A 13,347-nucleotide genomic window follows, 5' to 3' on the forward strand; every position below is an offset into this window, starting at 1 on the left:
CCCGAGGCACACAAGGACCAGCCACGATCAGATGTCCCACCAGTAAACATGCACAGACTGAGAAAGGCTCTGAAAGAGAAGGAATGCAGGCTAACGCACCCCTCGGGGGTCATGCCCCGGGGTGCTCCGAGGACCCCTGCATGCCCTGAAGTCTGGAACAATGACTTTTCCTACCTTCTGTCCTGTGGAAATTGCCCTCGCTGTGTGCACGTGTTTCCTTTCTGGAAGCAGGAAAGGAAGCCCCCACTCTTAAGGTTTCAGTGAAGGAACTAAAAGTTTTTTAGGGGCACCTGGGTGGCTCAGTCATTCAGCATCTGCCTTCAGCTCGGGTCGTGGTCCCAGGGTCCTGGGATCGAGCCCCGCATCGGGCTCCCTGCTCTGCAGGGAGTCTGCTTGTCCCTCTGCCCCTCCTCCCCTCCCCCCTCCCCCGTCCCGCTCATGTGTGTTCTGTTAAATAAATCTTAAATAATAAAAATAAAAAAGTTTTTTAAATGACAAGTAATACAATAAGCATATTATACAAAAATTGGAAAATAGAGAAAAGGAAAAAAAATTAGTGGGGATTCTAGAACCTTCCCAACCTTCTGTCTTCTAGTCTTATTTCCTGTGCGTTTTTTCCCTGAGGCGTCACACAGGGTCACTGTGGAAAACACATAATATAAAGTACAAGTTCACAGAAACCGGGAAAAACATCCGTCTACAGGGGAACATCACTAGTTTCCGCACACCTTCCCATCCGCAACTAGCTGGTGTTGCAATCATGGCCCACAGGTAATTTTGCATATTGCTTTCTCTCTAGGGGTAAGTCTGAAAAAATACTACGATAATACAACGATGGTAAAAGTATCTTGGCACTCAGTCAAGATGCTTTTGTCTATGATTAACAGGAAACCCAATTCAAATTGGCTTAAACACCAAGAACATGTACTGGTTCACCCAAGTGTAAGTCCACGGGCAGGGCCTGCTTCGGGGCACTCTGGCAAAATGTCACTAACACCGAGGGTCCCGGGTGCTTCCTGGGGGCCCACATGGACATGCAATGTCCGCTTAACCCTAACGGTTCCAGGGGAAAAGAGACTGCTTCAGGGCCACTCCCAGAAAAAATAAGGTAAAGCATCCCCCAGAAACCGTTAGCTTTTCTCTCCTCTAATCTCTGGCCCAAAACGGGCCACATGGTCATTGCTGAGCCTATCGGGCAAGAAGGATGGGAGTGTCTTTTGGCCTGCCCTGGACCTGGGTGTGGGAAATGGATGGCTTCTTGCATAAGATGTCATTTCCTTTGGAAGGAGGAATGGGTGCCGGGCTGGAAGAGAATGTGGACCACATTGTTTTCCCTCCTCCAGCATCTGTCCGCCCACAGCGTCTTCTCCTATGATCTTCTTATAACAAACTCTGAGAAGAGCCGCCAACCTCATCCACCTCCCGTACCTTGTGGTTTGACGAGACAAACAGCCTAGCACTTGGGGTCCTCTTTAAATGATTCCAGAGTGGGGCACCTGGGTGGCTCAGTTGCTTGGGCGTCTGCCTCCAGCTCAGATCATGATCCCAGGGTCCTGGGATCGAGTCCCGCATCAGGCTCCCTGCTCAGCAGGGAGTCTGCTTCTCCCTCTCCTTCTGCCACTTCCCGGGACTACTTGTGCTCTGTGTGTCAAATAAATAAAAGCTTAAAAAAAATAAATGATTCAAGAGCAAATCAGTTTAGCCACAGAGCATAATTTTTCAGAAACCTGAGAACATCTCTGTTCCTTTTTTTTTTTTTTAACTTTAAGTCATAACTCCACCAAATGCAGGGCTGGAACTCACAACCCCGAGATCAACAGTCGCAGGCTCCCGAAACTGGACATTTTCATGACTGACATTCACTCACACCAAATCTGTCTCCTGTCTGGCATTTTTCCAAGTTGACACTGAATTTTTCACCAAGGAGCAGGAGCAATCTTTCATTAATTCGTCCCCTTACCCCCCACCCCCATTCTCTACCACTCAGTCCGCATCTCTGACATGAGATTGTGCACATCAGAAGCAGAGGTGCCTGGGGACCCGGCTGGCTCGGCAGGCATGTGACTCTTGATCTCAAGGTGGGCAGTTCAAGTCCCCACACTGGGTGTGGAGCCTACTTAAAAAAAAAAAAAAATCAGAGGTCCCTGAAGAACAGAACTGAGCCACCAAGACCTGCGCTCTTGTTATTCACACGGCTGAATTCCCAAAATCCAACACCATGCCTGGCATCCAGCAGGTGCTCAGTAAAGGCTTGTGGAATGCAGGAAGACAGGCAGGGGACACAATATTGTCTCGGAAGCAGACCTAAAGTAAACACAAAAAAATCTGTGCCTCTTCCCACTTACGACTGAGTTGGAGTTTCCAAAGAAGTGTGGTCTAGAGCAGAGTCTTGTTTTTGTCAGTTTTTTGGGTGGTAGCAGTGGTGGGTGTGTCTTAGCTGCAAGTAGACCCACATGTGCTCTTGAGGCTGCCTGGGGATCTGACAGGAAGAGTGGCCACAGTGTTTTGGGTGGGACTAACCTAGAAGTGCAGGGGCGCCCTCCCGGCCAGCAGAGATTTTATATTGGATTATACCGTACTGGAGCGCCTGCTTGAACTCACCTTCCTATCAAGCACTGGTGTGCAAGGAAACTAGGGCAAACATCTGATGGGGGGAGAGTTCTGAACCTAGAGATTTTCTCCTGGCTCAGAGCAAACTGCAATAAAACTAGCAATAACCAGCTCTGGGAAGGGCAGGAAATGACATGTCCCCACCCCAGCAGCTTTTGTTCAAAAAACTGGGTGACTTAATATGATCGCGTGTGCTGAATTTTTTTAAGCAAGGACTACTAGACAAAGCTAAAACATTTCAGTAATTTTGTCTTAAGGCCAACTCATGTTTAAAAGTTGATTGGAAATTTCAGCATACCCCAAACATTAAGACTGAACAGGCCTTTGTTCTATCCAGGGGTTTCCTTCATAATAAGGTACGAGTTTACTTTTCCTGCTAGTCCCCCAGCCACGGCCGTTGTTTCGTCCTGCATCTTCTTACTGCTTACTCTCCGTGCTCCCCACCCCACGCCACCCCGACGAGGGCGGCGAACGTTCTCCGCACCTGGTGACAGCCAGCCGTCACCGCTCCACACCGCCCTCCGATGCCCGCCCAGGGCACTCATCACCATCTGACTCAGGAAAGGCAGCATGACTGCCATCATAATCTTCTGGGATTCAACAGACATTCCCGGATCCTGTCAGAATTCATCAGATCAGAATCTCCAGAGACTAAGCTAAGAAAATGAGAGAGAAAACCCAGAACTGCTCTTGCCTGTTTCTGATCCAGAGCAGACAGGTACTTGGGAGCCACGCCCACTTCAGACCTGCCTCACGGCTTCCCACGCACTCAGCCCGCCCCGTGGCTGTCCTGCTGTGTACTCTGAGCCACAGTGGGCTTCTCCATGCTCACCCCACCTACCCCAGGGTAGTCTTGACTCACCCACTCTCCGATCCTGCGCTGGAGCCGTCCTACATACAGGATGCTGGACTTTTCTGTGGTTCCAAGTCATGCATCTTCACTTTTTGAGAAATCTTCATGGCCTAATTCTACCTACCAATTTAATCCAAATCTTCCTATGTTTTCTTTTAATTAGTCGATGTAACATGGTTTTAGGTTGCCTATGAATTGCCCTGCCTTCTCAATCCGTTGTACACCCCTGGGAGCAGAAACCACGTGCTAGGAGTCTTTGGTTACGTCCACTAACTCGTGGTAGCCCAAAGAAGCTACCCTTGCCCCAGCTCCAACCATCTGGACAGTGAAGGGAAATAGGTCTGCAAGGCTCTTCACGGAAATAGGTCTGCAAGGCTCTAAGTACGGGTTGACTCAATTATGCTGTCTGGCTGCATTTTCCTAAAATCTAAAATCCATCCTGCCTTCCAGACCATGCTTGGTCCTGCGCACCAGACAAGCCGCAAACCAGCTCCACTCATCAGAAGACAAGGCGCTTTCTGCAGACAGGAGCTGAGGCGGCTCTCGCTTTCTTCACGTACGTGGGTGCAATCCAGCCACATGGGAAGAGCACAGCACTGAACCACAGATAACCAGCAAACCAAGAAGAACAGCAAGGCTCCGCTTCCAACTTCCACTGAAAAAAACTTGTCAAAAACTGAGTAAAATACAAATACACTATTTTCCTAATTATTCTAATTTATGTTATACCTAATTATTTAACACAATTCTTAGTGGGAAAAAGAGAAACAAAATTGGGCGCCTGGGTGGCTCAGTTGGTTAAGCGACTGCCTTCGGCTCGGGTCATGATCCTGGAGTCCCGGGATCGAGTCCCACATCGGGCTCTCTGCTCGGCGGGGAGTCTGCTTCTCCCTCTCCCACTCCCCCCTCTTGTGCGCTTTCTCTCTCTCTCTCTCTCTAAAATAAATAAAATCTTTAAAAAAAAAAAAGAGAAAGACAAAATTAATTTGTGCAGCAAAAGCATTTAGAGATATGTGAGGACAGGGCGAATCATCATCAGAGAACTCAGGCCTCCAACTACTTCCCTGTGAGGCGAGGCCACAAGTTTCAGTTCCAGCTGAGCTGATAAATGTATGAACATAGTTTGAACCGAACTTTTAAAGATTTTATTTATCTTAGAGGGTGAGCACGCGGGTGCTTGGGCAGCAGGGGGGGAGGGGCAGAGGGAGAGAGGGAGGAACCCCAAGGACACTCCCCACTGAGCGCAGAGCGCAACTGAGGCTCAATCTCACAACCCTGAGATCATGACCTGAGCCTAAATCAAGAGTTGGATGCTCAACGGACTGAGCCAGCCAGGAGCCCCTGATTACAAACTTTAATTTGAGGCTGAGCAAATCCAGGATGACTGCAAATCCGTTTTCAGTACTGAACCATCTCTTAAAGCCAAGTGCTTGTCCATGTTAACACAGACTCCTAAAAAGTAAGACTTTCAATTTCTTTGTCATCCTTCTCAGTAAGTTTGGAAAAGGAGAAACACTACCGTCAGGAGCTTCCTAAATTTATATGATTTTTTAAAGAAAATAAGCAAAAAACACTAGAAATGAGGAGAAACTTCAGAAATCACCTCGCTTTGATTTTCTCTATTTTCCCACGCGGGTTAAATTCAGCCTCTCCTCGACTTGCCTGCTCTACCGTTAGCGCTCAGTGCCCCTCTGAATTTCTGAAACATTCCCAGTTGGAAGCAGGTCATCTCCGACTTCACAATCCATCTCCAGCCGGATATGCTGATTTTGTCAAAGTTCAAGAGCAGGGATACTGTCTATCCCTTCGAATCCCAGTCTCACACGGTGCTCAGTGCACAGAGGAGGCCCACGAACGCTTTGATGGAACCCCCGCGCCTCGCCTAACGGAGGCCAGAAAGGGAACGCCGCTCCTCCACTACCCGGTTCAAGAGTGGACCCTCCTGACCGTTGCTGACCTGCTCAACACAAGTAATGAGAACACAGAAACACATTCCTTTAAGGTCCAAACCAAGTCCTCTCCACAAACGCCAGTGCCCATTTTTAGTAGAGACAAAAGCAATGACCTTCACACAAAGCAATGATTCCTCACAGTCTCACGTTTAGTTTCCACACTGGAAACAGCCTGAACCCTTCATCGGGTGGCAAACATGCCATTCGTCTCCAATGTGTTTTTTCTGTCTCCCCACCACTCCACCTCTCTGCACACAGGGTCTCAGCAGGCTTCCTCGGGCACCTGCCCGCCCCCCCCACCCCATCCCAGGGGTGCCAGTTCACTCTACCTGGCCAAACACCAAACACCCCTAAGCGTCCTGGCTGCTGAAGCCAGGACAGGAACAGTGCCCGCGGTGGGGAACCAGAGTCCAGAGTCACTTAAGAGGTGGGACCCCACTCACTGTCACATGGAGACTCTTTGGCAGCTGGACCGCAGTGCTTCACCTCCCTGCAGCCTGTCCACCTGCCCAAGAGCCAAGGTCCTCTCTCTGAAAGGGCGTTCCATGCCACGCCCCAACGCACTCAACGCAGGTATCCTGCACGCGGCGGGCACTCACACTTTTGAATCCGTATTTTCCAGAACAGAAAATCTCATGGTATTGTATTTTCTTAAAATGACCTTTGTGCAATGATTCTAAGCATTTCCACCCACGCACAGGTAAGTAAAGGAGAAGCCCAACAAGTTGTTTAAAAGTTCTGTATTGTGTCATGTAAACTGTCTTCATATACACATGCGTTAAGTGAAAGACTGCTCTTCCTTCTCCCGCCCCCAAACATCACAGTAGACCAATTCTTGCTAAAATATAATAAAATTAAACATATCCCCTCCTGAATTCTAACAGCTCACTCTAAATTTTCTAACTTAATAATCGGGCGCAGGCATCAACAGTCCCAGTGCTTTCACACGTGTCCCTGAATGTTTCTCTCTTCAAAGTTCCAGGAGTAATGGATTTTAATGCCCTCAAATTGGATAAACCTGACTCTTCAGAGCTTATAAAATTACATACAGTTATGATCACTAAGACTAGAGCTGTTACCTACACACATTATACCCCCTCAAACTATTTAGCACCATGAATAGAATTCTCAATACTAATGGGCTAATTATCCAATGACCAAACACAGGACAGTGACAGTCTTAAAAACACAAATTTGTTATTTTTCTTATATACAATGTAAATTCCCTCCTGTCTTATGGATCTTTCTGGCAATCTTCTCTGCTGCCTTGAAGGTCCTGAATGATTATACAGCTGTCAAGTTCTTGCTCGACGCTAATTACAATTCCCTAGATCATTAGTAATGAGAAGCTAAGGCATTACATGTAAAAGGCTCTAAGCTAATTTAAATGTGGTGAAATACTGTTAAAATAGAATTGCACTGCATTTCTTTTCTACCTTCATGCTTCTCTAAAGTGCTATGGTTCCTATCAGATTTCTGTCCTGCAGAGATTCAAATTCTGGGTCTTCCACTATTGGATGGCTTGAGTACCATAAAACATGATTTATTTGGTTTCAAAAGGGACCACGACCTAGCTAAAAAAGGTGCAACCATCACCTTTCTTTAAACCTGGAACAGACATCGCATGGAGTATGAGGAAAAAAACACAACAAGCCTATCCTTCTGCCTGTCAGTAAAGTGGAAAACAGTAAGTCGAGGGGCACGCTATTTCTAAATGGCGCTGCAGTCGCGTGCTTCAGGGTTAAGACGGTCACAAACTCTGTCCGTGACATTTAATGTTCAATCTGCGCCACATTATTCTTAGCACTTCTGCACCTAATCTCCACACACAGTTAAGTCCAGATACCCAAACAATCCTGATTCTAAGAGAGAATGCACCACCCATATGTAAAGCTGTGCCTTCCCAGAACAAGCTCCCCAGCTATGCACAAATATCAAGGTGGTATTCTCTTAGGCTGAGTTTTGTCAAGGCTCAGACAGCCCTGTGCAGTGAACTCCCCAAGGTCCCTGCAAAGAAATCTTCAACGAGAAACTCAACACACAGGAGTCCTAAAGCTTCGCGCCTGGCTCTTTAGCACAGAGACCCCCAGGCTTCTCTGAGCATGGAGTGTAGTGTTGTGTTGAGGAGGCACATACACGGTTTTACTCTAACTCCCGACATCTCTTCCATGTGGACAATGCAGTCTGATGAAGGACCTAGAGAACATTCCACCAGGCCTAGCTCTGCTAGAGAGCCAGGGAAGCACTTAATGTAATTGTACTGGTGTGCGCATCTCTGGGGAAAAAAATAAACCTGCACAAGGCCATGGCTGTCCCAACTAAGGGTCTAGACAAGAGTTTAGTAATCCAGTAATGACTCCCAAAGCATAGACCTTGGAAGCTAAGGAAGGCTAAATCCTGAAAGGAAGAACAAAATAACTTCATAGGAGAAACTTGCATACATTTCACTCGCTTCTGCTTATCCTCACCTAGCTCAGTGCATCTGGGTTGATGTGCACTTTCTAGGAAAGCCAGGCTTGCACTGGGAACGTGGTCCTGACGTGGAGTCCCGCCCGCCCCCCTCCACGGCCTGGCGTCCCCGAGCTCATAACCCCGTATCTGCGACAGGACGCAGTTCCACAGCAATGCCCTGAGCCGGGTTTTCCGTGGTTTTCGCTGTGTGTCCAGGAAGCACCTGTGAACAGAAGAAAGTGAGGCCCTTCCCTGGGAAGGTCTCAGGGAACCCAAGTTGAAAAGGACACAGAGTAATGCATAGCAGAAAATTCCTCCTGTGGGCTTCGTAAAACACACATGGTATACAGACGCCCCCAGGGTGGAAACAATCAACACTAATTAACTAATACCAGGAAAAGAACCCAAAACATTGGTAGATCAAATTCTAATGTGACAATTTACAAGTAGACAGTGCTCCACTGGGTTAATAAATCAGAATTAGCTAAAAAGACGGTATTCTAGACACCACGTCACTGAAGACTCCCACTAGGCATACACCCTTCGTCAGTTACATTTAGAGGAACGGTCACGACAGGACAAAGAGCAAGCGCCATGCTCACTCGTGCAGGCCACTGGGTTGCTCGGAGTAAACCCTGCGGTTCACAGGCCAACACGCACATCCTCCCTTCAAGTTACGGAGTCCTTCTTCTTCCGGAATGGTGATTTCAGCCGCTTCCACACACTGGTTTTGGGTTTAGATTTTTTCTCCATGGCCAGCACTGCCTCCTTCTCTTTCCTACGTATCTCCCGTACAAGGGCGTGGAATACATCATCAATGTAGTAGCGGTATGCAGCGGACGTCTCAAAAAAGGGACAGCTGAATTCTCGCGCCAAAGCCAGTCCTTCTTCTTTGGTGACCTTTAAAAATGTAAACGTGAGAAAATGCATAGTGGTAACCACAGAAAACAATCACAACTGCCTCCAGAAGTGAAAAGAGAAGGGGCAATCTGAACAGAGAGCTCCTCAACTCCTCCTTCCTATGAAGTGACTGATTTTTTTTTTTTTTTTTTAAGATTTTCTATTTATTTATTTGACAGAGAGAGACACAGCGAGAGAGGGAACACAAGCAGGGGGAGTGGGAGAGGGAGAAGCAGGCCTTCCGCCGAGCAGGGAGTCCGATGCGGGGCTCGATCCCAGGACCCTGGGATCATGACCCGAGCCGAAGGCAGACGCTTAACGACTGAGCCACCCAGGCGCCCCGAAGTGACTGATTTCTAATCCAACTATATAACAAATCCAAAATTGATATAGCCAATTAGGGATAGACCATAATTTGTCCTAGGTCTGAACATTTAGACTTTTTCTAACTTTTTGCTACCACAAGCAGCCTGGCAACCAACATTTTATATATAAATTCCTGGACAGATTTTTCAAACAGGCATTAAGCGAGAAGCACTGTGAACTTATCTACGGTCAAACTACTTCCGAAAAGTCTGTACCTACTCCGCTGCTTCCACCAGTGGTCCCAATATGCCTGTCCACTATTCCTTCAACTCTACACCAAACAGCCAGATTCTACACACTGTCGCCAATCTGGGGAGTCCAGCCTACTCTAGAATCCTCTATAATTTCTCTTATTCTCCCCTTCCAGGTCCCCTTAATGATCTTCACCATCAGGAAGTGTATCTTGAAGTCTAACCTACATTTGTCCTGCTGCAACATAAACTGACAGACTGGTTATTTTCTAAGGTTTTAGGAACATTCCATGATCCTTCACGTAATACGTACTCTATCTGTCATCTGATTACCACGCTGTGGATTTTATCCTGTAAACTGATTTCTAAAATTCAGATTTTTATCCAAGTTAATTGCAAATCAGTAAATTTAGAGAAATTTCTACGGTTAAAGAGAAGTTAATTTAAAATTTTTACTTTAAAGCAAAAGAATCTATATACAGCGAAATGACGACGACCAATCTGAGACCACAGACTGCATTTCTGCTCTCTCCTCACCTGTCTTAGCTGCTTTAGGTCAGACTTATTTCCCACCAGAACCACAGGTGTATCATCAGTGCGTCGAACTCTGTAAATAAGCTGCTTAAATTCCCGAACTTCATGGAAACTTCGACGATCGGTGATAGAGTAACAGATGATAAACCCTTCTCCTGCCCTCATATACTGATCCCGCATGGCTGTAAACTCTGCCTGGAGGGGAACAGGATCATTAATGTAGTGATGAAACCTAGGGCTGCACACACATTAGCTATGATTTCAGATCAAAGAAGACACATATATCAATTACCTGCTATCCTGAGTCAGAGAGCATGAAAAATTGAGAAAGATGAACTGGTGATCTTCTCTGCATAAGCCTTCCCCTCCCCTCTACTACAGTGAAAAACACCTTTACACGCAGCATTCTGAGATTTAATACCTGTCCAGCCGTGTCCAAAATGTCCAGGTTGGCAGGCTCATCATCAATACGGATCCGGATTTTATAAGCATCTTCTACAGGAGGGAAGAAAGGTGTACTATAAACCCATAAGCACAGGAATTATGTAACCTTATTTTAACTTTTTTCTTTTTTGAGTAATCTCTAAGCCCAAAGTGGAGCTCAAACTCAGGACGCCAAGATCAAGAGTCGAATGCTCTACCAACTGAGCCAGCCTGGCACCCTGCAACCTTATTTTAAAATTCTTCTTATAGAGAAATAGATTATACACAAGTTCTTTAAATGTCCAGATTTTCTCAGGAAGCATGCTCAATCCATTGAGATATGTAAATTGGGTCTTCAACTGAGCTGTTTTGTGTTTTTCACCTAAGTGATGACATAGGTTTATTCATTGTTTATATTTATAAGACGTCATCTAAAATTCTAGGCTAAAAAAGGATTCTTTTTAAAAAATATTAGGCTCTGGGGCACCTTGGTGACTCAGTCAGTTAAGCGTCTGACTCTTGATTTCAGCTCAGGTCATGATCTCAGGGTTGTGGGATCGAGCCCTGCATTGGGCTCCGAGCTGGAGGTAGAACCTGCTTAAGATTCTCTCTCTCCTTCTGCCTCTCCCCCTGCCCCGCAAAAATTAGGCTCGAAAAGTAACTTTACCATTTGTTAAATAGTTATTAGATGCCAGGCATTATACTAAGTAATCTATATACCTTAACTCATTCAATAGTGGCAATATTCCAATAGTGACAAATATTCCAATCCATAGTATTATCTCCACTTTACAGATAAAGAAAAACTCTGAAACATTAAATGTCTTTCCCATATTACAAAGTTAATTATACACCCAGAATTAAAACCAAGGGCTGCTTGATTCAAAAGCCTTATCTACTTAACCAAATACTATGGTTCCTCCTCATTTTAATACTATACAAGAAAAAAAAATCATTTTTTTTTCTAAATAATCCATATTGTCATAATCTCTCCTTCATGAAAACAAATTTCTTTATGGGCATTATTATATGAACCTTGAAAAATACAAGAAAATTTTTTTAAAAAGAGAAAACCCACTCAATATTTTCATCATTCAAACAATTGCTGCTTACACCCCAGTGTATTTCAGTATTTTTTCTTGAACCCCTGCTCATGACTCTTCCTCAAAGATAAAGAGCCCACCGAACCAGTGTTTCTCAAACTACAGGCCATGATCCGCTAGGATTAGGGAGTTGTGAATGAATTTAATGCGTTGGGACCAGCATTAAAATAAATAAGCAAAAATCTACAAGAAAAAATACAAGAGCATACCACGTGCAGGGACATACAGTTTCCTGATACTTCAGTTACGGGTAAATATGTACCACACACACACTCGCACACGTACTAGCTCCAATGTAGAACTGTTCTTCTCAGAGTTAGCAGCCAAAGTTTGCCACAAAGCCCCCTAAAGAAAAGGCCCTAAATTATAAACTCCGCGAGAGAAACTACTGCATCTTTTTGTTCACCACTGAACTCCCAGGGCCTACAACAGTACTTAGCACATAATGGGAACTCAAGACACATAAGTACATGCTGTTGAATCAGATGGTATTGTCCGGAGAGCAGCTGACTGGGGGAAAAAAATCAACTGATTAAAAAAATTAGCTCTTTCAGAGAACACATATAAGTTTTGCTTTAAAGAAAAAAAAATACTTGTGAAGTTCTAACTATCTTAAACCCTAAACTGAGTTTATTTCTAGAATCCTCAACATAGTTTGAATCCCTGAGCAATGCTGTACATTTAAAAAAAAAAGCAGTGTTCCTATTTTCCTCAAGCCACAGAAGCATGAACTATATAGAATGACTGCATCCAAACCTGGCTTGGCACAGAACTCTCTCACTGGCTTTGTGGAAAACAGGGCGGCAGAGGCCTGACCCAGTGGAAATCCTCCCGAGAGACCCAGGATCCTGACACTCTGAAAACACTAGCAGTATGGCTCCCGCCCTCACTGTCCCCTCCCCTCCGTTTTTCTTTGTATCTTTAACCCCTTAGAATCAAACCTGCTTCCTCATAGTCCAGGAACGACAGTAGTATTCTTAAGTCTTTGCAGAGAATAGCAACTTTTTTGAAAAGGCCAGACAAAATTCCTTTTTCCTCCACCCGTGTTTTGCCAACAACAGAGCACTAAGAGTTAGAGGAGACGTGAAAGAAGACCTTACTAGGTAATCAACTTGAGGAATAAGGAAGTAAAGGAAGGGCTTCCAGGGGAAGAAGTGCAGCTGCAGGTCTGAGCTGTCAGACTTCAGCAGGCTGGCTGGACTTGTTTTTCTGCTTCCTTTTGTGGAAGTTCAAACCCGCTGACTCATAGTTACAGAGCCAGAGACCCTTAGAGAAGTGACAGCGAACGGCTTCGAGGCCTGGACACTTCTCCTTTTACCTGGCCATACAGCCTGGGAACCCCGCAACCCTAACGGACCAAAGCGCTCCATGAACCTGAAAGACGGCTTCCCGACCCACCCAGCTAAGGGGGAAACAAAGTAGTGCCTGTTCACCCAGTGCTATGGAACCCCCGCTGAAAAATCTTACAGGGACACCCACAAAGGCTCCAAAGAGCAGCAGTTCGAGACGGTGTCAAAAACTGACACCAGGACAGGTCCACGCGGTCTACTTAGAAACTTCGGCGGTAACTCGCCTTACCGATGGTGGGGTCGTGGTCTTCTGGAAATCGGTGGCTGATGAACTGCATGGTCATGGCTTCGAAACAAGAAACGGAAGTTAAGGTCCACAGACGGACCCACGGAAAGAACGAGCGTCAGCCTCCCCCCTGCCGTGCGTGCGGATGCGCACTTCTGGGAAATGGACGCACCGGGCACCTACCGCTTTTCCCCACGCCGCCGGCGCCCAGCATCACCAGCTTGTACTCCCGGGAGAGGCCCGCGGGGCTGCCGCAGCTGCCGCCCGCGGGGCGCGGCCCCGGCTCCATGGTCCCTCGGGACGCGCACCTGGAGAGCAAGAGGGACGCGCTGCGCCCCGGCCGCAGCCGGCGCCCCCGGCCCGGCGCCCCCGGCCCCCCGCGCCCCCCC

At 46.5% G+C, this 13,347-nt stretch overlaps 1 protein-coding gene across 1 annotated transcript in view; it reads right to left on the reverse strand.

Moving 5' to 3' along the window:
* Positions 1-6,140: 6,140 nt before the first annotated feature.
* Positions 6,141-13,347, reverse strand: part of RIT1 (Ras like without CAAX 1) — a 7,876-nt gene continuing 669 nt past the window's right edge. The window contains exons 2-6 of the mRNA XM_035009786.1: positions 13,142-13,266; positions 12,962-13,018; positions 10,279-10,352; positions 9,861-10,052; positions 6,141-8,766 (exon numbers count right to left, since the gene is read on the reverse strand). Coding sequence (XP_034865677.1) covers positions 8,536-8,766; positions 9,861-10,052; positions 10,279-10,352; positions 12,962-13,018; positions 13,142-13,247 — 660 coding nt within the window. The 5' untranslated portion in view covers positions 13,248-13,266 and the 3' untranslated portion in view covers positions 6,141-8,535. The remainder of the gene's footprint in view (positions 8,767-9,860; positions 10,053-10,278; positions 10,353-12,961; positions 13,019-13,141; positions 13,267-13,347) is intronic.

The sequence above is a fragment of the Mirounga leonina genome, unplaced genomic scaffold, assembly GCF_011800145.1.
Source record: "Mirounga leonina isolate KUSES-001 unplaced genomic scaffold, KU_Mleo_1.0 Mir_154, whole genome shotgun sequence".
NCBI lineage: Eukaryota > Metazoa > Chordata > Mammalia > Carnivora > Phocidae > Mirounga > Mirounga leonina.